General features: G+C 36.1%; 1 protein-coding gene across 2 annotated transcripts in view; it reads right to left on the bottom strand.

Annotated features, from left to right (window-relative positions):
* The window catches only part of Uvrag (UV radiation resistance associated), a 324556-nt gene that overhangs the window by 63487 nt on the left and 237679 nt on the right, over positions 1–23390 (bottom strand). For both annotated transcript variants that reach the window (XM_047516341.1, XM_047516342.1), the window contains exon 13: positions 7491–7569. In XM_047516341.1, coding sequence (XP_047372297.1) covers positions 7491–7569 — 79 coding nt within the window. The remainder of the gene's footprint in view (positions 1–7490; positions 7570–23390) is intronic.

Here is a 23390-nt window from a genome sequence, read left to right as displayed (position 1 = left end):
CAAAATTCCTTTATGCTCTTAAAAATTATTGAGGATCCCAAACAGCTTTTTGTTTAGGTGGATCAAATATATATTAATATTTGTCATGTTAGAAATTAAAATTAAGAAAACTTAAATATTTATTGATTTTCAAATAACAATAGAAACTCACTACTTGTTATATACATAATATTTCTAATGAAAAACAAGCATATTTTCCAAAAAGAAATTTAGTGAGATGAGTGACATTGTTTTATACTTTTGCAGTCTCTTTTGCAATGGGCTTAATAGAAAACCGTTGGAGTCTCATGTTTCCTTCTGCATTCATTTTGTTACCATATGTTATATCGTAAGAAAATACAGCCTATACAGATTATAGTTAAAAAAGAAAGAAAAATTTTCATAGTTTTTTCAGATAATTGTGGTTATTCTTCTTTGATACTACTCCCAAACTCATCAAGTAATAATAATTTTTTTAAGTGATTAGGTTAGCAGCAACACAGTCTGACACTCTACAAAAAACTTTTCATATCTGCTACGTTAAAATTCATCAGTCTTCAAATTACATTCTACTGTCACGTACAAATAAAAAGAACAAATACAAAATTAAAAAAAATTCACTGTCTTTCTTGCAATTCAAAAGAATCTTCACCCATACATGATTTCACAGTATCATATATTGGTCATTGGGAAAATGTTGGCTCACTGAATTTGTGTGTATAATGTTGATATTTTCTATTATAAAATATTTAAGAATTATATGTGTTAACATCACTATCAATATTTCCAAAAACATAAGAACTGGGAAGCTACCTATCTTGTGGTGGCAAATGCAAATATTCTGAAATTCAAAGTTTCATTTAAATCTTCAATTTTATCATCAGTTGATTTCTTTTGAGTGACAGGCTCACTTCATTCACTTTTCTAAAAAAATACCATTTAATTGTAGATGGACACAATGCCTTTATTTTATTTATTTATTTTTATGTGGCGCTGAGGACCGAACCCAGTGCCTTACTTGTGCTAGGCAAGCGCTCTACCACTGAGTCACAACCCCAGCCCCACTTCATTTACTTTTGAGAAAATGTTTTGCCAAATACCTAAGACAGAATAACCGGAGTCTGTCAGTCATTTTCTCAAGCGAAGGCGATGCTCCACTAAAAGGCTGTGAGTTCAGTCAGTAACTCAGTTGCTCAAGTGCTTTTCCATTATGCTTCAGGGCTAAGCAGGAGTGCTTTCTGTATACTTGCTTTACATCACAAAGAATATTAAAAGGCTGTGCTCTCAAGGTTCAACATTTAATATAATCAATACTATTTACTGCTTCAACATGGACCTTCTTCAGTGAAAATGGCTTTAAAAACTATGAGTTGCAGTGTTAGAGAAGATAAACACCAATTGAGTGCCTCTGCATTGACTTATTCTAAGAGGCCAGTAATTTTAGTCAGTATCATTGTGTATTATCATGCAAATATCAATGCAATGTAATAAGCAAAAATGTCTTAGTATTATTATAAAAATATCCCTGTCCTCTGGGACCCCGAGAGAACTAGGGGCCGATCATACAGCTACTCCCAGAGAAAAAGCAACCTCCATCACCTATATTGTGCACAGCTGGCATGCTCATGTGGAATATTCAGAAAATCTACTGAAAGTTCACTATTGACCTCAAAAAAGCATTATTTAGTTTTACTGTATCTGCTTGTTTCACTTTATTCAAGTGGTAAACTAACTTAATGCGTGTACATATGGCCAATTTGTCCTCAAATTAAAAAAGTATTCACAGTACGGCATGAACTGTGGTAAGAACTATACATTTAAGTCAAACCCGCCACAACTCTTCATATTATAAGTAATTAGCTGAACTTTCTCCTAGTTATCTTCCTTTGGTTTCGTTTGTTTGTTTGTTATTTCTGCAATCTAACAGTGCTGGGGATTCGAACCCGGGTCTCGAGCATGCGAGGCAGGCACTCTACGTGATGGGCTATCTCGCCAGCACCCTAGCTATCTTCCTTATGCAGAGCATCCTTGTTTTTTTCTTTTGGGGCTGAAGATTGAACCCAGGGCTTTTCATGTGCTGGCAAGTACTCTGCCATTGAGCTAAATCCCCCACCGCCCAGAGGATCCTTAATGCATGTGAAAAAGGCTGTTTGGAATAAGTGGCAAATTTTTAAGCTCTCACAAGCATAAATATGCCCTGATATTTACCATCTTTAAAAACAAAATAAACATCTCCACAAAACAGATTTAAAAAAACAAAATTAAAAAAGAAACCACATGCACAGAACCTCTCTTTATTCCACAGTCCTATCCAGTTATGAAGTCATAACTGGACATAGTCGATTACTCTTTTCTTCCAGAAATACACTTTTCTTACTTTCCAAATTATTACTCTCTCCTCATTTTCTCCCTAGCCAGCTAGTCATTCCTCTCAGTCTTTGCTGGTTTGTTCTCCTCCATTCAACTTCTAAATGTGATTTCTTGGGCTAAATTTCACTGTACGTATCCATCTGTATGTCTCTCTCTCTCTTCAGCGCTGCATTCTACCCCTGGTTAACCTCACTTGATTCCATGGATTTTAAAAATAGGATCTTAGATTGATGACTCCCAAATTTCTATCTCCAGTACTGACCTACTCCAGACCCATATATCCTGTTGTTCATTTAATGAGTTTATTTGAATTTCTAAAAGTCAACTCAAACTTAGCAATCCCAAAGCAGAACTTCTGATGTCCTCATCTTGATCAGTTCCATTTTCTGACCCCTTCCCCATCTCAATAAATGCCATCATCCAGTTGCTCAAGTATAAAACAGAAACCATTTTTGAGAATTCCTTTTTCTGTCATCTCCCATATTCAATCCATTAGTTTAACTCCCAGGGTACATTTCAAATCTGCCTATTTCTCTCCATCTCTACCTCTACTGTCCTGGGCCATGCCCCCATCAATCCTCATCTCACCTTCTAAAACTGCCTTCTGACTAGTAACTTTTCTTAAATTGTAGTTGCCTGCAATCTACTACAGCAGCTAGAGTGATCTCAAAAAACAAATCAAATCATGCCACTTTGAAAACTTAAATCATTCATTCAATAGTTTCATTTGTATTTAGAATAAAACAAAAATTCTTTCCCTGATCTCTAAGGCTTTGGATGATATGCTCCCTGTCTACCTCAGCCTCTCAATTACAATTAAGACCATGAACCTTCTGTGACTTGACAAGACCTTTCCTACCTCAAGGACTTTGCCCTTGCTGTTTCCGTGGCATTAGAGAATTTCCTGTTCCCTAGCTTTTTATATGGCTTGTTCCTTGTCATCACCCATACCTTAACTCAACAGTCAATTCCTCAATAAGACTTATTTGACATCTTTATTTAAAGAAGGTCTGTCTCCAGTTGTTTTCTGTTATAGTCAATTTCTACCTCAGAACTTATGACAATCTAAAACAATTTTTGTTGTTTAGTGTTATTACTTCCAATTAAATTATATGTTTAATGAGGCAGGGATAATAGCTTGATTGAGACATAAGTCACATACTACACAAATTCACCCATCTAAAGTATACAATTCAATGGCTTTTGGTATACTACAAAAATCATGGTAAAACAGATAATACAAAATTTGTTATTTTAACCACTTTGAATTATCCAATTCAGTGGCATTAATGACATTCTCAATGTTATGCAAACATCATCACCAAATATTTCTTAAACTTTTTCATCACCTCAAATTCTGTAACCATTAAGCAATAGTTCTCCCACTTGCCCCTTCCCCCAGTAACCTGCAATCTACTTCTTGTCTCTACGAACTTGTCTTCTCTAGGTATTTCATGTAAGTGGAATCACTTGTCTCCTTGAACCGAGCTTATTAGTGAGGCAAGCATCAGGGATCTTGTGTGTTTTAATTCACTACTCTACATGTTACAACCTAATTAGGCTTACACAGCTTATAGTAGATACTCAATAAACAAAAACAAAAGATTTTAAGCAAGTTACTTAACTTTTTAGAAATGCATTTTTACTGTATTTAAGGTCAGTATAAAATACAATATTATTGACTATAAGTCTCATGTTGTATATTATTGCCTCTACTCTTAAGGAACTATCTGGGAATGTCATCTTCTTTGATTCAGTACACTTTTAGAATGAAAATATATAGAACAATGAAGCATGTGAAGGTAAGGGAATTTTTGCCAAGTCTGTTAGATTATATGATATCACACTAGAGTGACAGAGGTCAAAGCCACACTTGTCTTCAAATCCATTTAGCATTATTTGCTCTTTATCTCTACAGGGTGATGCCTCAGGATCATACAGAGCTATGTGCATATTCCTTACTAATTATAAAGCTCTCCACAAATATGAGGAAAAGGATTATAATTTTTGCCTTACTATTTTTTATGCTCTGGGAATTAAAAGCAAACTCTTGTGCTCTACGTAAGTTCTAACACAATATACTTACAAGCTTACTGACAATTATGGCAGGACCTCATTTCTAAATCAATGCTAATTATACCATGCCTGAATTTTGACAGAACAGTTTCCATACAATTACATGCTGATTAATAAGGAAGGCTATTTCCAACTGAAGGGGCCGGCACTTGACACATTAGTAAATGGTGCTGAAAACAAGGCATTTTTATTGACTCAATTTCAATATCTAATCCAACACACAGACACACACACACACACACAGAGCCTTCAGTCAGCAGTGGCATGAAGAGGGCAAGCAGGCCTGACCAATGCTCCCTGCTCTTTGAACAACACTTGAGAATTTCTACTTGAAGGCCTGTCTTTCCAAGCCTGAGCTTTCAAAACATGGGCTGGACTGATCCCAAATACTGAAGTAACAAATATTACTAAATTCTGTCATTTCCTCTACCAAAAAGTGATTTTACTACTACTTCTGGTTGTGATGAAAGGCTCTATTGACTATTCAAATCCTCAACCAAGTTATGGATGTAGTATTAAATGACTTCACTCCTTTTTCTCTGGCACTTTAACACATGCCAATGCTTTCATCCACCTCCACTAACGTGGCTTATAAATTACTGAGGTGGGGCCATTTTAATAGTATGATTTGTTCACATCTCTAGAGATGAGGTACAAATGAGACTGGCTGAGAAGACAAACTCCTCTTTGACAACATGCATTAGTATATATAAATAAACCTTCAAAACCTGGAAACATCTTATTGCTACAACACTTAGGAGTCACAATAATTAATGGTTCTTTGATTTGTTACAAATCAAAATGTGAAAAAGTGGTGGCAGTAAAGTCAAAGACAAAAAGAAGCCTTCCCCAAAATCACAAATTTGAAAGATCACAAATTTGCAAGTAGTTTCCTTCCAAATACTTAAAAGGGGCCTCCTGAATAAAGTTTTGAAATTGAAGACAGTTTCTGTTTTGAAGTTTATTGTCCCCTCCTTTTAAAACTGCCACAACAGTGGTAAAAAGATACTTGCTTCCCATGATGTATTGTGGTTAATCTACTGATCTTAACATACACACATGCAAATCTCTCAATTTACAAAAATAATGTAAAGTTGGACAGGATAAAAAATTTCTAGAAACAATCCATTTTTAAAACAGATGAATAAAACTAGTAGAGCGTATCTGTGGCTTTGGTTTGGTTAAGAAGAAAGTCAGAGGCTACTTGGGAAGTTTTCCCAAGTGGGGATCCAACAGGCACTAGAGTGCCTTATATGAGTCTGATATGCAGGGCTGACTTCCTGTTTCCCACTGCACATAGTCGGCCTGCATTTGGTCTTGCTCTCAAAGAAATCAGGGCTATTCTTAGTTCCTCTCTATACCATCTTTGCATTCCTACTGAGCCCTGAGAAGAAAGAAGTGTGTACTTGCATGTGTATATATGTTTGCATGTGTGCATGCATATGTGTGTATTTGAAGCTGGAATTTATGAGGAAATACAGGCATTTTGGTAGGGGTGAGTTTCACCTCAATGCTTCTGACAACCTTTCAACCTTGGGACAAGGACCTAAGGGCACACAGCAAGGAAACAGAAAATAGGGCAGGAAAGAACTTCTGAACTCAATCAGAACTTAGTTCTAATAAATAATGCCAATTTTGCTTCCAGACTCTGGACCCTGTTTCATTCAAGTGCTCTTTCCACCTGGCTGACTTCACTGGAGATGCTGCCTAATTCACTTACTGATTTACTAATTTACTTCATTTTCCTTAGTGCAGTCTTGTCTGGGTACTTCTTTAGCAGTTCTGTGAAAGCACTGCCTTTTCCATGGTATGACACAACTGTGATCAGCAGAGCTAGACAGTCTTGACATTAAAATCCTGTTTCTTTGACTGAAATACTTATCTGCCAAAAATGGAGGAAGGGAAAGCATCAGTTGTGGGAAGAACAGCACATGAAAAGGTGAGTCATGGGCCAGAGACTGTGCACAAGATTGTGACTTATGGGAGGAACAGGAGTTAGAGGGAAAATAACAGTTAAAGCAGTAAGACTGAGAGGACACTGAGTGTGGGGTTATGAAGCAAGTGATTAATTATGGACTACAAACTAGAAATTTGAAGCAATTTCAAAAGAGAACAGCAATCTTAATAAAAATCATATTTAAAAATGAGCATTAAATTAAGGTTGGTTGAGGGCAGACAGACATCAAATAGAGGAATAATTCTAGATTGATCAGACATGAATAAGGAAATTGTTCAGTAAGATTTTACATTTAGATGGAAAAAAGGTAACTCCAGTTAGGAAAAGCATCACAAATCTTATTACTTCCATAATACTGAAAGGTCTAAGGATATAGCTGATAATGTCTTTAAATAACAGCTAGGCTGTGGATACCTATCCATGTGACACTCCAATTGGAAGTATATCCCAATGAGAACAAAGCGCTGAAGCTGGTCTTTGTTTTTCACTAGAAAATTTATGGAACATCCACTCTTGAAGCAGAGCCAAGTATGCTAAAGAAATACTACATATTTCTTTCAGGAAAATACAAACTTAGGCATCTGATAGTCTCACTATGGTATGTAGAAAGACATTATTCAAGTGGGATACTAACTCATGTGATGTTGAAAGAGCCACAAAAATGCAAGATGGGTTGGAAGGAACAGATGCTTGGTCTTTTCCTTTGGGTCCTGGATAATGAGGTGAGGAGACCATTAAGGACTTGCCAAAGGCACTAAACTTTTATTCCATAAACAAGAAAGCAAAATGAGTCCCTAGAAGTGGTCTAAGAGAAGAACACTATTACCAATCAAGTTGCAGAGTCAAGCAATTATAAAGTCCACACATTTAAGTACAAGTCTACCATCACAGAAAAGGGCCTGTGAGTGTAGCAGGATTCCAACTCATACCCATAGATTCTGTGTCTTTATTATAAAGGCACAGAATAAGACTGTGGCCAAAGAGAAATTGGTATTACTAATGTATCTGCTTTAATAAAAGGGTTAGTACTTAATTATAAAGTACTTAGAATTATAAAGAGGGTTAGCAATTCAAGGCAGTCGGAAAGGAGTGAATAAGAAAGGCTTACCTGTGCTATATTTTTGTTCAGAAGATAGACACCATAATCAAACTGTAACTTCTCTCCTCCTTTTGGATACAGTGGAAACCTAAAAAAGGTAAAGCAAGATAAGAAATTTTCCAAAACTCAGTAAATACAACCTCCTAAGTTGTTGTTAGAGGCCGAAGTTTCTTAGGTGTAGCATAAATATCTCAAAATTGTATTAAATCACTTAGGTACATTCACTGCAATCTACTAATATCCTCATAATAACAGTCAAGTCAGAACAATGGCTGCTTTCTTATAAAGAAAAAACTGAAAATGTCACACAACAAACTACTAATGTATAAGAAAGTGATGCTTTAATTTCAAGAAGTTGAGGCCACTCACTCCTATCTATATGTCATAAGCTTGCCTCCTAAGACTTAGGTTTCTTTTCTTTAATACATTGGACCTGACTTCTCAACTTTTACTAAATGTGAGAGGAAAATTAAGGAGAAAAAAAAATCACACTTCAAAGCAAAAATTCATCACATTTACAGTGATGACTACTAGGATGCAACTTCTCCAGAGCAATGCACTCATGCCATAAAGCTCTCAGAAATGACTTCACCTTTTGACCTGACTCACTGAAGTAACAAAGGGATGAAATCTGGATCTTCATAAAGATAAGGAGTTAAGTTTAGGGAATAAGTTTTCCTCATTATTTCCCTTTCCTCACTCCTGCAAATGAAATGGTTGGTATATACCTATATTCATTTTTAAAATGTATAATATATATTTTTTACTTTTATTATTGCACTGATATTGGTAGGATTCATTGTGACATATTCATACATGCACATAACATAATTTGATCAATTTCAATCCCCAGTACTTCCCCTTTCTCCTTCCTCTACATTCTCCTCAACTCTACTGGTTTCCCTTCTATTTTCATGAGGTCCTTTTAAAATTTCTCTCTCTCTAGCTTCCTCAATTTAGAGAGAAAATATGACCCCTGACTTTCTGAGTCTGGTTATTTTGCTCAACAAGGTACTCTGTACTTCCATCCATTTTCATGCAAATAACATAATTTCATTCTTTATGACTGAATAAAATTCCACCAGTTTCTTTATCCATTCATCTGGTGACAGAGACATAGGCTGATTCTATAATTTGGCTACTGTGAATTGTGCTGCTATAAACATGGGTTTGCCTTTATTGCTATAGTAGGCTGACGTCAATTCTTTTGGAAAAGTACCAATGAAATGGTACAGCTGGGTCACATGATGATTCCATTCCTGGCTTTATGAGGAACTTCCACTATGGTTTCCACAATGATTATACCAATTTACAATCCTATTAACAGTGAATAAGTGTTTCTTTTTCCCAACATCCTCACCAGTATTCATTATGACTTTTTTTTTTTTTTTTTTTGTAGCAGGGATTGAATTCAGGGGCACTTGACCACTGAGCCACATCCCCAGCCCTGTTTTGTATTTAATTTAGAGACAGGGTCTCACTGAGTTGCTTAGCACCTCACTAAGTTGTTAAGGCTGGCTTAGAACTCACCATCCTCCTGCCTCAGGCTCCCGAGCCACTGGGATTACAGTTATATACCACCGCTCCTGGCTTGTGTTCTTTTTAAATTTTTTGTTCTTTTTAGTTGTATATTACAGTAGAATGTATTTTGACATATCGATTACTTGTATTCTTTTTTTTTTTGGCAGTGCTGGGGATTGAACCCAGGGCCTTGTGCTTGTGAGGCAAGCACTCTACCAACTGAGCTATCTCCCCAGCACCAGATTACTTGTATTCTTGATGATTGTCATACTAACTGGAGTGAGATGAAATCTCAGTGTATTTTTACTTGCATTTCTCAGATTGCTAAAGATGCTGAACAGCTTTTTTAGGTTTTGTTGGCCACTTGTACTTCTTTATTTGAGAAATGTGTATTTAGTTCATTATCATTCAGGTTACTTCTTTCAGTGTTTTTTGAGTTCTTTTTATATTCTGGATATTAATCCTCTGCCAGAAGAGTAACTGGTAATGATTTCCTACCATTCTATAGACTCTCTTCACACTCTTTTCTTTTGCTGTGGTGGCACTCATCTTAGATCAAATTTTTTTTCCTGATTTTTAAGATCAAGCATAAGCTTTATCAAGTGGAACAGATTTCTTTATAAACAGGTCAACCACAACTTACACAGTGTTACAAAGAAAACAGCATCTCCCTTAGTTTTGCAATATGATTACTCTCATGTATAAAATAATCTTATTGAAATGAATGGTAGATGACAATTACCAGACAGTTTTAATTTTAAATGTCTTAATTGCCTAAGGAAAAGAGACATTCTATAAAGCCTGGAGGATAGCATTGGGGGGTGGGGGGAAGCAGAATTTAAAAGCTTTATATTAAATTCTTAAGAGTTGCTGATTTTATAGTATCCAAAAGGTATATTTGTTGTACTATAAAATTATAAGAATTGGGCAGTAATTAAAGGAATGAACTAAAAAGTTACTAAAGGAAACCAAATACTTCAGATATCCATCAAGAAGATATAGCCTTGGGGGCTGGGGCTTAGTGGCAGAGCACTTGCCTAGCATTTGTGACACACTGAGTTTGATCTTTAGCATCACATAAAAATAAATAAAGGTATGCTGTCCATCTACAACTACAAAAAATTTTTAAAAAAAGAAGATACAGCTTTGTGTTTCATTGAAAGAGTAGAAAATAAATTAGAACATGTAGTTTGGCCTCAAACTGAGATGAATAAAAATGATAGAAAGCAAACTGAGAAGTAAACTGCAACACCAGGTTTTTGCAAGGTGTCTGGGAATCATTCAGACTCATATGGAGTAGTGTGGAAAGAAAGTGCATATATGCAAAGACATAAAAATGGGGCGCATTAAAGGAATCTAATGGAATCCCAAGGCTTCCCAGAGTTCTATACTGTGAAGTTGTTATTCTACAAGACATCACAGGTAGCCTGTAAGAACAGTGCTCCAAACCCAAAGTTATCTTCATTTTCTGTTATAAATCCAGAAGCTGTTTCATACATTGGAAGGGTAAATTGAGATTACTATGCATTGAAAAGCAAACCTCTACATTCATGAAAAATGGATCTCACAACATCTGACTTATATAACTTCACTGGAACTTCTTTGTAGAAAGAGCCACAAAGTTCTAAGTGTAACATTAAAACAAATTTGAAGAGTGAGTAGAGCCAAAGGTTCAAATAGGCTGCTAAGAGTAGCTCAAATATTAGGATGCAGTTCACATTTTATGATGCTTTCAAATTCTTAATGGGTTCCTTTGAGTTGAGCAACTTAATTGTAACTATCACATATTCATTTTACTTTCCAAAAATACATGGATTTACAGATTAAGCAATCTGGAAAAACAATTCATTTTAAAGGGTAAAACCCATCATTATCAGGACACAAGACACAAATCAAAGGCTTTTTATTTTAACTATAGAAAAAGAATCACATTAGCAAACTTTAGAAGCTTAAATAAGAATGTGGTCATCAGAAAAATGTCCTTTAACACCACAAACAGTACTCATTAAAGGAGAGTATTACATTAACTGGAGGATGACTATATATTTCCTATTAATACACTCAATATAATTTATTAATATTACACCCAAATGGCCAATATTAAGTTACTTTTCAAATTAAATTAAATTTCCAAATTATTTAAAAGTTCACTGACTGGACATGGCAAAAGTTATGAAGTAGAAAGCAATAAACAGATCACGTGTGTGAAAGAAATCCATTTGAGGCTTTCTGTCACTGTACCTGATGCCTGGTGTGGAAGAGGTTATAGACCTCCAAACTTAATTATTGGAGTCCAGCTGGATCTATCCACCTGGATCTACTGTAAATCATCCGTGTGTGTGTGTGTGTGTGTGTGTGTGTGTGTGGTACCGGGAATTGAACCTAGGGGCACTCAACCCACTGAGTCACATTCCCAGCCCTTCTAAAAACAATATTTTATTTAGAGACAGGGTCTTGCTAAGTTGCTGAGATTAGCTTTGAACTCCCAGCCTCTGGAGGTGCTGGGATTACAGGAGTGCACCACCCTGTCTAGCTACTATAAATCATCTTACTGTGGACTATCAAATTGGCCTACAGTTTACAACCCTTTCTTTTTCCAGTTGGTTTCAGTTTCTAATTTTATACTCATTGTGTGATTATTTAGATAATATAGGCCTACCTTAGTATACTGTTACTCCAACAGGACAGAAACAGATTTTATTTTGTTTCTCTTTTGCCCAGCTGGTTCTGTCTAGCACTGTTACTAATAATAATAATATTTTTTAATTAAAAAATAGATTATAGCCAGGTGCAGTGGTGCACACCTGTAATCCCAGCAGCTCAGGAGGCTGAGGCAGGAGGATCACAAGTTCAAAGCCAGACTCAGCAACTCAGTGAGACCATGTCTCTAAATAAAATATAAAAAGGGCTGGGGATATGACTCAGTGGTTAAGGGCCCCTGGGTTCAATCCTCGGTACCAAAAAAAAAAAAAAAAAAAAAAAGAGAGTATGTGTGAAAAAGATTTGGAGTGCTTTAGCATACAACAGTTCAACAGGAGTAAAGAACTATGATATGACAATCAAAAAAGCTAATGTGATTCCAGGCTTCAGTAACGAATGCGGAGTTTTGTAACTGTGTTACTATTACTTAAAAGAAACTGATTGGCCTTGGTCACCTACATGGTAAGTGGAAGAGACATGACCTCATTATTAGGTCTTCAAGGATAAATGCAGTATTTTTTCCATTTCCTGAGTCCTTTAGAGAAACACACCCAGGATGATTAGGGGAATGGGAGCCACATACTTTCTTCTGCCCTAATTTTTTTTTTATCACAACTTTTCTCTTTCACTTATTCAGGGCTAGAGTGACAATTTTTACTCACCTTACTTATTTTTTATACATGCAGTGATTTATCAAGTTGACACACCATTTTCCCTCTGAAACACTCTTGTCTGTCCATGCCCTTTGCCACTCTGGATAACTCTTTCTTGTGGGAGGCTTTCCTACACACTATAGGATGTTTAGCAGGGCCGGCAATATCCACTAAAAGCCAATAGCATCCCACTCCCAACTGTGATAACCCAAAGTGACTTCAGACATTGTCAGATGTTGCCTGAGTGGGAAGGGGAAGCATGATAAAATTGTCTTCAGTTGAAAACAACTAGTTTAAACTCTTACCAATTTGATTATTATAATAACTTCAGCGTCTTCAAGCTGGTTCACTCTCCCTATCACTGTTGGATTGATTTGAGTCAGTCTAGTAGGTGTTTAAAAATTGAATTGTGACAGAAAAGACCAAGTTTTTCTACTCTCGGCTCTCTTACTTACTTGCTACATGGACTTAGGTAAATCAAAACACTCAGTTCTCAAGCTGTAAAGCAGGACATCATCTTTCCTGCTTCCTTCACAAATACTGTGAGGCTAGAACAACACAAGAGACTGAGGAAGTGTACTGACACTGCAGAGCATGATAAAAATGAATTATTTTCTCTTTAATGAGACTTCTTATCATGTCAACTTCTCAGACCTGCTTTCTAAAAATCAGTTATTGTTTTAAATTACAAATCCTCTGCCTAGTTTTCAAGGCCTAAGTGATCTGATCTGTCTGCCATCTTTTGCCCCAGTGCTTTCTTCACAGTTTCATGATCAGACCAGGCTCAGTTTTCTTTCTCTGCCTCTGCTCACTTCCTGGAGATGCCATCTCTCTTTCCTTCTCTTGCCAGCCTTTACAAGATCTAGCTCAAGTCTACACATTCCTTTTAAAAACTCCTTGACCATTCCAGGCCTTGCTGATTCTCCCTTGGCCTTCATGTTACCTAATGCCTAGTGACTGGCTGCAGCCCTTTCCATGTTTGTTCATCCCACACTCTAGTGGCAGGCATTAAGTCTCCTCTTCACAATTTAAGTGTGTACAATTCTTATTCTGGTTGCTTCATACTTTGAGGGTTGTGTCACACTTAAAAAAGTAACCAAAATAAAATTGGAGTATCAGAGAACATAAAATTCACTTTGAAGGACATTTTTCAATGTTTGTTTCCCAAAAAGTTCCCCTGAAACAACTATAGTAAATTATGAGTCAACTCTGGTATGCTTGGATGATCAAAAATTAGGATTGTTATATTAGTACCTACTGGATTCCTCCACTTAGGAAATTTAGAAGATCAGTTTCTGTAACTGGTAAGATGATATATTAATTTGAAGCCACCAGGCCTTAGCTGGCTTTGCTAAATGTTAAAGCTGCATGGACTCCATAAAGAAGAAATTAAAGAAACAAACAAACCTCACTCAACCCTCCAGGCCAAAAAAAAAAAAAAAAAAAAAAAAAGTAAAAAATTTAGGAATGAAAAATGTGACCAGAATGCTTGTATGTCTCTCTCTGATCTTTTACCTGTGATAAAGGGAACTGACTGAAGAGCAATTATGAAATCAGTCCATGCTAAACTGAATCTTTGGGTTCAAAGTAAAGAACCCAACAGTGAAAATGGACTACATTTTACTTTGTCAAGGCTGAAGGGAAAAAAGAAAAACCCATTTTCCTCCCAAGCTGTATAATACTACTGAAGTTTCAACTCTAACTCACTGCAAAATGACAATGATGCAGTGAAACCATACGGCAGGTCACAGGCACATAAGATGAGAAAGGCTGGCTGTGGGGGTTTCACAGGGGACTGTCAAAATATTTAAGCATCTGTTTCTGTGTTTAAAAAAAAAAAATCACACATTAACTAGGCCAGAATGTACTCTTTAAAAAATAAGTCATTTAAAAAGAACATTTTCTAAGGCAGTTCCAAAAAAACCAAAGGTGGAATGTTTTTTCTGATATGTGGAAGCTAACCCACAATAAAGGGGGGAGAGGGAAAGGACAGATATTCAGTAGACTGGACAAAGGGGAATGAAGGGAAGGAAGGAGGGATAGGAAAAGGAAAGACAGTAGAATTAATCCAAAATAATTTTCCTGTGTACTTATAGGAATACACCATAGTGAATTCCACCATCATGTACATCCATTAACAATGGGGTCCCTAACTAGAATATGATAAATTCCATGCTTATACAATTTTGTAAAAATGAACTCCACTGTCATGTGTAACTAAAAAGAATCAATTAAAAAAGGATTAATGATTAAATAAATGACATGGGAAAAGAATAAAAAGAACATTTCCATTTTCACTTGTGCCTTACTATTCTAACTGTAAAATTTATTTTCAAATTTTAAATCTTTGGTTTAAAAATTTTACTCTAAGAACCATTTAACCTTACCCTGTAATTGCTATTTCATTTTGAGCATGATAACCAATTTCAAGTAGTAGAGAAAGTAATAGATAGTCATTGGTCTGCGTTAAAGGTATAATCTACAAAGAGCACTATTAACAAAGGACACCTTTTGGCTGTAGGAAACAGAGGGAAAAAAAGTGACCTTTGAAAAGTCGAATCTGATCATGGCACCTACTCTCTTGCTTAAAACGATTCAAATATTATATTTTTGGTACTGGGAATTAAACCCAGGGGTGCTTAACCACTGAGCAAAATCCCCAGTTCTATTTATTTTTTATTTTGAGATAAGGTCTTGGTAAGTTGCTTAGGCCCTTGCTAAGTTGCTAAGGCTGGCCTCGAACTTGTAATCCTCCAAGCCTTGGTTTCCTGAGTTGCTGGGATTATAGTTGTGCACCACTGTGCCAGGCCCACTGAAAGGTTTTCCACTGCATCTGGAATAAAATTTAACCTATATAGAGTGGCCTCCAGGGTCTACATATTCTAATCCATCACTACTTCTTTGCCTGTATACCTTACATCATTCTCTGCACTCACTATGCTCAAGTTCTACTGGCCTCCTGTTCCATTGTCAACACTCGGGGCTTTTGAATTTGCCATTCTACTTTGCAGTGTTTTCTCCTTAAATCTTCACAGAACTGCCACCTTCTTGCCATATGGCCACAGACTAAAATCACCCTTAGACCACCCCAGAACACTTCATCTAAAATCATTCCTCAGAAACATTACAATGGACACACTGGACTGAGTGACCAGGGTGTACTAATCAATCTGAATATCATGAAATAAAGAGGTAACTAGATGTGATGTGCTTCCAGATGTGAAAAATATGCCTATGAGAATACATACGCTCTCGGAAACTTTTACCTCTAGTTTACAGGAAAATGGGGAAAGAAAAACATGTTCAATGACAATAACAGAATGCAATCAGAAAAATTAGAAATGTGGGGAGCTGTACAGGAAAACAGAAAACTTAATTTACAGTAAATTCCCTGTAGATGGAATGCAAGGAAAAATAAAGGAGAGAAACTTCAGATTAAAGGAGACAAGATGTGGAGCAATCAAACTCTTATACATTGTTGATCCGAGTGTAAAATTTACATGCTATGGAAAAAAGTCTGTTATTTATAAAAGCAAACATTCTCATTGTAGGATGTAGCAATTCCAAAAAATGAAACAAAGAAAAATTAAAACATTTGCAAACAAAAAATTGTGTACAGAAATATTCAGAGCAGCTTTGTTCATAACAGTAAAAATCTGAAAACCTCACTATCCAACATTAGGAGAATGGATAAACAAGCTGGCATATTCATACCATGGAACACTACTCAATAAAAGGAAAAGAACTACTGATATGCACAATAACACAGATGAACCTGTAAACATGCCAAGTGAAAAAAGCCTTATACAAAAAAGTCCATATTGCAATGCTTCCATTTATGTGACGTTCTAGAGCTGGTAAAACTAATCTATGGTTGAACCATGTTTGACTAGGGCACTGGGGAAGGTAGTGATTTTTAGGAAAAGAGAGGGACGTTTCTGGGGAGATTAAATGTTTGATATCTTGATAGAAATCAGACTGCAGAGATATTTGCAAATGGAAGAACTCACAGAATGTGCATTTCATTATAGGTAAACTTTACCTCAAAAGAAAAAAGAGCATGAACAAACACAGAGCTCTCTAGTTAATCATATACATGATGAAGTACTGTAGGAAGTGTATTAATACTTGCAACTTACTTTGAATTTATCAAAATAAGTAGGTTAATAGATAAACAAGAGGGATGAATAGATGGAAAGATAAATAACAAAGCAAAAATGTTTAAAAAATGTTAAAGTAAAATGCTAATTACAGGTATGTGGGTGTCCACAACAAAATTCTTTCAACATTTCTGTATATTTAGAAATTTCCATAATAAAACCTTGGGCTAAAATAAAAATAAACCAACAAAACTTTAGTTAGTGATATGTGATTAAAAAAAAATAAAACAGTATGATAGAGAAAGGTAGTCTTCAAACTTTAATTCCATACCTCTGAGAGTAAAAATCTGTGAACACTGGACTCTCTTCTACATGTAAGCAATCAATATTATATTTTAATAACTGATATATGGGTAAAATATATGCAAAGTAGAAAATAAAGATGGTGACTTAAATGCTTTAAAAAAGACTTAACAGACTTTTGTAATTGAAAGAATTGTGAGAATTTATTTGGATTCTGATCTGGAAAAAAATACTATATAAAAAAGGATTATGAATCACCTGGAGAAATCTGAACATGGACTAACTTGATGACATTAAAGAATTATATATTTTTTCAGGTGTGCTAATGGTAATAGTCATTATGTTAATTATCTTTTCAAGATATGTACTGAAACATTTATGAACAAAATGTCAGGGTATAGAGGCTTTATTTAAAAATAATACACTGGAATGAAGAGAGTAGTAGGGATATAGATAAGTTGGGACACAAATAAGTTTAATGATTGTTTCTAATTATTAAAGCTGGGTAGATTGGGATGTGTTCTACCATTTTCTCTAGTTTTGTATATGCTTAAGATTTTCCATAGTAAAACTTAATTAAAAAGAAAAAAAAGGGAAAATAATAACCTCTTAGTCTCTATCACATCATCTGTTTTACATTTGCTTTGGGTCTGATTCCTCCAACCAGAACGTGAGCTCCAAGAAGGCATAGATTTTTATCTGTGTTGTTTACTATTGCATTTCTATTATGGAGAACATTGTCTACTATAGTACAGACACTTAGTAAATGTTGTTGAATACTTGAAAGTCTCAAAATCCATCTATACCATAATTATCTCCTGTACAGTCTTTCTCTTAAATTTCATTGTCATATTTTTTTAATCAGATCTTATTTTCTCCTGATTGTCCCATAAACATTTTCAAATTCGGCATGTTAGAAATTAAAGAGATTATCTTATTCTTCAAATTTGCCTATAAACACTAATCAAAGAGAGGTGAAGTGGCTATATTAATATCAAATCTAATTTTTCTAATTCCATTAACCTCTATGTTCAAGTTATAAATTTTGTGAAGAATGACCTTTTCTCTGTTCTTTCTTGGCTAATTTTTACTCATCCTTAAGGATCAACCCAGCTATCACCTACTCTAATATCCTTCCCTATTGTTCGAGGTTGAGCTAAGGGTTTTACTTCTGTGTTCCCAGAGCACCTTGTGAATACTGTTATTCTTATGCCTTACAATGAAACAATGGTCTGTTAAATGTCTAGATTTAATAAGAAACCTTTTCAGATTGGGAACAGTACTCCTGAAGGACCTAGCATATACCTTCTTACTCTAATTTTTGCTAAACTGAATGGAATCATCTTTGATAATTCTTTTTCCTTCACATCGAACTGATCAGCAAATCCCACTTACAAATTAAAAACAAGGGCCAGGAACTGCTAAATAGGGAGATAGGTAAAGAAGAGAGAAAGAGAGAGAGAGAGAAAGAGAGAGAGAGAGAGAGAGAGAGAGAGAGAGAGAGAGAGAGAGAGAGAGAGAGAGATTGATTGATGGATCATAGGCCATTTCCTTGAGGTGGAAAGATTAAAACTAATTATAAAGAAAGTAAAAATCAGAAATTGGATAGAGAGATGAAAGAATATTTGAGAGTTTGTAAAGGAACTGATTCAATCAACAAATAATTTACTTTGAACCAGAGATTTTGATGAACTTTGGGCAAATATTCTTTTTCATTCACTTGTTCACCAATTATTTGTGTATACCATATATTTGTGTGCACTCACCTTGTGCTAGGTATAGTTCTGGGTAGTGAGCCAACACAGTGAACAAAAACAGACATAAAATTGTTGTTCTTTGTTTACATTTTAATGAGGGAGACATAAGAATTGAGAGACCATTCCTCATGAATGTGACATTTCAATAAAAACCTGAAGAAAGTGTGAAAGTGTTCCAGGCAGGGGAAACAATAAGTGTAAAGGCCCTGAGACAGAAATGTCTGCTATGTTCACATCTGAGGAACTGAAAGGCGGGTCAGAGTGGCTGGAATAGAGTGAGGAAAAAAGGAACAGAGATGAAGTTGGCAAGAAAATGGGTCCAAACTGTGCAGGGTTCCAGAGGTCACAGAGAAGGACTTTGGTTTTAGTTCTGAATGTCAGAGAAAGCACTAGAGGGTCCTGAAAAGAGGAGAGAAGAATGACTGTTCTATGAGGTTACATTGCAGGGAAAAAAGAAACAAAACAATGGAGAGACTACTGTAAAAATTGAGGCAGGAGTGCCTGTGGAGTGAACCAACATGGTAGCCGTAGAGGTAGTAAGTAGTTCAATTTTCCTAATTTGAAGATAGAGACAACATGATTTCCTGACAGATCTTATAATGAGGGGTTTGAGGCAGAGGAGTCAAGGATGACTTCAAAGTTTTGGGTGTAAGCAACTAACAAAATGAAGTTGTCATGTTATAAAAAGTACAGGTGATATTAAAATAGACAGCTAGAGACTGGGGTAAGAAACAAAGTGCTAGGGCGTAAGTGCTATATGATAAGGCTGAAGTGTTCAGCAGGGACCAGACTGTGCAGGGTTTCATAAACCACAAGAAATTTAGACTATATCCTTAAGGATAATGGGAGGATTAGAAAAGATTTTTTAAAGCATGGGTGCAAAGGGATCAGGGTTTATATTTTTAAAGGACCATTTTGGCTATGGTGTGGTAAAGAGGAACAAGACCTGCTTTGGAGTCTATTGCAATAGTTCAGGCCAAAAATGGTGACAGCTTTGATTAGGGCTCCAGAGTAGAAAGGAAGACATGTGAACAGATTTAAGCTACAATGTGTGGGAAGAACCTAGAGGATTTTGTGATGGATTGGTTGTTAAGGCAGAGACAGAAGAGCAAAAGATGACCCTCTAGTCCTCTCCTGAGGAACAAGAGAGATGGTAGAATCTGCATTGGCATAGGAACATTGGAAGAGGAGCAGGGGAATACACACACACACACCACACACCACACATATCAAGACAGGAGAGAAATTTGGGGTGAAAATATCAATTAAAGAATTATAGACATTTAGATGGAAATTGAAGCTATAGGTATGAATGAGTGATGGCCTAAAGAAGTCACATAGAAAAGAACTGCTTCAGAGCCTTGAGAATCCCAACAAAGAAGAGGGAAAGGAAAAAGAGCCAGAAAAAGGCTGGCTAAAAGATATGAGGAAACCCAAGAAGTTCATCAGAAAAGCCCAGAAAAAGTGTTAAGAAGGAAGATACCACCAAAGTCAAATGTCACTGACAGTTCAAGCAAAAGAGAGATTAATATGTTTACTAGATTTAATTACCTAAGTTCACTGGTAGGGCGCTCTGAGAATATGGTGACATCTTTAAATGAAGTAGTGAGGGATGAGGGCAGACCTGTGTTATTTCAGGAGTAAATGGAGGTGAGGAAAAGACGATGATGAGCTTGGCATCTAGAGAGGAGAGCTCAACAACTGGAGAGACAAGGTGAAGCACAGCAGAATGAAGGCTCTGAGGTGAGAGGGGCAAACGCTTTGTCTCATAGGTGAGACCTCTATCAGAGGTGAGAAAAAGAGACTTGAACAGTAGGTGGGACAACTCTCTCATTCTAAGAGGATGGATGAAAGAAACCGTCACTGTGGATGTAGTTTATTCGTCCAACAAACTTTCAATGAACTTATATTCTGTGTCAGGTACAGTGCTAGGTGGGAGAGACACAGGGTGGGAAAACACAGGCATGGGTCTTACAGATACTGCTCATAGAATCCCCATCATGAATGTGTAATTTATAAATTAAACACTCTGAATGAAGGGCACAGCATTTCAGAAAAGAGAAAGGACTTCTAAGACAAAATCACTTCAGCTGACATCTCAAAGATGGGTAGGGGCTGTTGGAAGAAATGTTCCAGTTAGAGGAAGCAACATATGTTAGACCCCTTGGTGGGGGAAGCGCATTGCTTCAAGAAATGAAAGAAGGGCAGAATAGTAAAGACTGAGGGGAGGAGTGGCAAGGGTTGAAGTAGATGAAGTTACGGGCAGATGACACAGGGACCTCTAGATCATGTCAGGTCAGGGTGTAACCTTTATCTTAAGAGAAACAGCAAAGAGTGACAAGGGTCCTGGTAAGAAATGAAGAGTTTGTTTATCCTCTTTCTTTGGAGGAGGAAAGAAAATCTATAATGAAAGACCATATGTGCTGATCAAAAAGATTAAATGTGATATGGCAGGTAATAAGATGCCACCCCTCCCATTTTGGGGGGTGGTGGTGCTGGGAATTGAACCCAGGGCCTCACAAATGCTGGACAATGCTCTATCACTGAGCTATACCCCAGCTCCTGTTATCCCAAAGTTTTTAAAGAAAAAATCTTGTGATGAAAAGATTTATATCAGAGTACTCTTTGCCAAAATTAGATACAACTTTTAAAGACAGCTGTTCTAAAAAGAGAATGGAATTTCAGGGAAATCAATTCCAGATAATTTCAGTAAGAAGGTTAAAAATAATCCCCATTTTTTTTAACTTGGTAAGTTTCAGGGTTGTGGAAATCGTTAAAGAACTCAATATCAATTTCCAATAGAAACCTTCCAATTTTTCCATACCTTTTTTATAACTGTTGAAAAACAGTCCATAGGCAGATTTCAGCGAACAGAGCACAATTAAAGGATGGAAACCATGTCTTTCTTTAATAGTCAATTTTGTAAAATAAAAATTCTGCCAAGTAAATCAAAATCACATTCCACCACATTAACAGCCATCCTACCTTTGCCTGGGTTTAACAGCACCTGTTTCCCACAAAATCTGTAAATGTTAAAAAAATTAAAAAACCTACAATTAAGCATGCAAGGTACATAAATACTTGGTAATGCCAGAAGATATTTCCATCTGGAACATAAATTTAGAATAAAAACTATTCATCATTTTACATGAAGGCAACCCTCTACAATGTGGGCATTTAATATAGGTTTGTTTAAATATATCAGCATGCCTAATGGCATATTCTTTATAAGCCATTTTCTTATGCAGTGTTAGGAACCCAACAGGTACTTAGTCCTTTATACCCAAATTATTTACTATTAATACCTACTTTAAGGGAGAGAAGGAGAAAAGTAGAATGGGGGTGGTAATGGTTAGGTATAATAAATTAATACTTTCAAGTCAGAGAGACAGAGGCTCAGATCCCAGTGTTGTTATTTACTTGGTTGTGAAATAGGGCAAGCTATTCTGAACCTGATTATCTAACGCTACAAGAGGTTTAATAGACCAATCTTTCAGGATTGCTAGAGGGAACAAATTAAATAAGAAAATCTAGACCCAGCACAGTTACGGGGATATGGGAGGCATTCACTTATTCTTATTACCTTTCATATGAGCATGCTTTATTTCCTTCTTTCCCTCCCTCTCCTATCTAGAAGTACCTCAAGGAGAAATCCCCATATTTTATTCATTTTGTTGACTCCTGAAAGCACAAAGCATTTTTAAGCACCTGGCACCTTCCACCTTATAATTTACTTGTTCATACTTGTTCCTGTCTTATTCCCTCAATTAGAATGTAATGTCCTTAAGGACATGGGTGTTAAGTTCAGATTTTTATTCATAGCAGAAAATGAATTATTAAGTAAATGAATAAATCAGACAATTAAATACTGAATGGGAAATATCTAAATGATTATAGCCCTGTGAATTAAAAAGCAAAATGCACATCCAATTAGAAAGATTTTAAGATTCAGAAACATTTTCATCATTCATTTTTATTTCTAATTTTAATAGACCTATAGACAATCAACTCTCTTAAAAAATTTTTTTTTAGTTGTAGATGGGCACAATGTCTCTATTTATTTATGTGGTGCTGAGGACCGAACCCAGTGCCCATGCATTCAAGGCAAGCGCTCTACCACTGAGCCACAACCCCAGCCTGATAATCAACTCTTAAAAAGTACTTTGAGCTTTGCACAAAGGAAAAATTCTTCAGTGGGGAACAAATCCTGTTTCAGAATGGCACCTGCTATGGATTAACAAGAGACAGAGGCCTCTACCACTATAGCAAAATCCGTGAAACTGCCATACCAACCACAATGTTCATGCTGGATGGCATTCAGGGGATATGTTATGCACTGGGATTACATTTAGCATGCATTACCTGTACAATCCTAACAACTGTCCTACAGGCACTATTATTGAAGTGTCCAAGGTCAGTCTTTCCTAAGACTTAATGAGGGCCACCAATCCCACTCCACTCCCATCACTCCTGCCTCGAATATGGAGTCGTTATTTCTTCTCTTGTGCCCTCACAGAACCCTCTATAATCCCTAACACCTTTCATACTTCATTGTAATTACCTGTTTATTCTTTTGAATGTTCCACAGGATCATAAAAATCTTCCACTTTGAGACTAAGTCTTGTCAATATTGTAACATATCCAGACTTTATCAGTTCTCTATTTATGGAAAGGAGGGAGGAGCAAATTATGGATGGAAGGGTGGAGGTACAATTCCCACCATGCTGTGCAACTCCTAAACCTCTGCTTTTTATTCCATGCTCCTCCTCTAGTAACTCTTCATTCTGCAAATCTGCACTATTTTAGAAATTTTATTTCATTCAAGATTTCTATAAAAATGGTGTCATCCTTCTCCTAACAAATCAGATGTTTACA

The sequence above is a fragment of the Sciurus carolinensis genome, chromosome 11 (assembly GCF_902686445.1).
Source record: "Sciurus carolinensis chromosome 11, mSciCar1.2, whole genome shotgun sequence".
NCBI lineage: Eukaryota > Metazoa > Chordata > Mammalia > Rodentia > Sciuridae > Sciurus > Sciurus carolinensis.
This window is presented reverse-complemented; position numbering and strand designations above follow the sequence as displayed.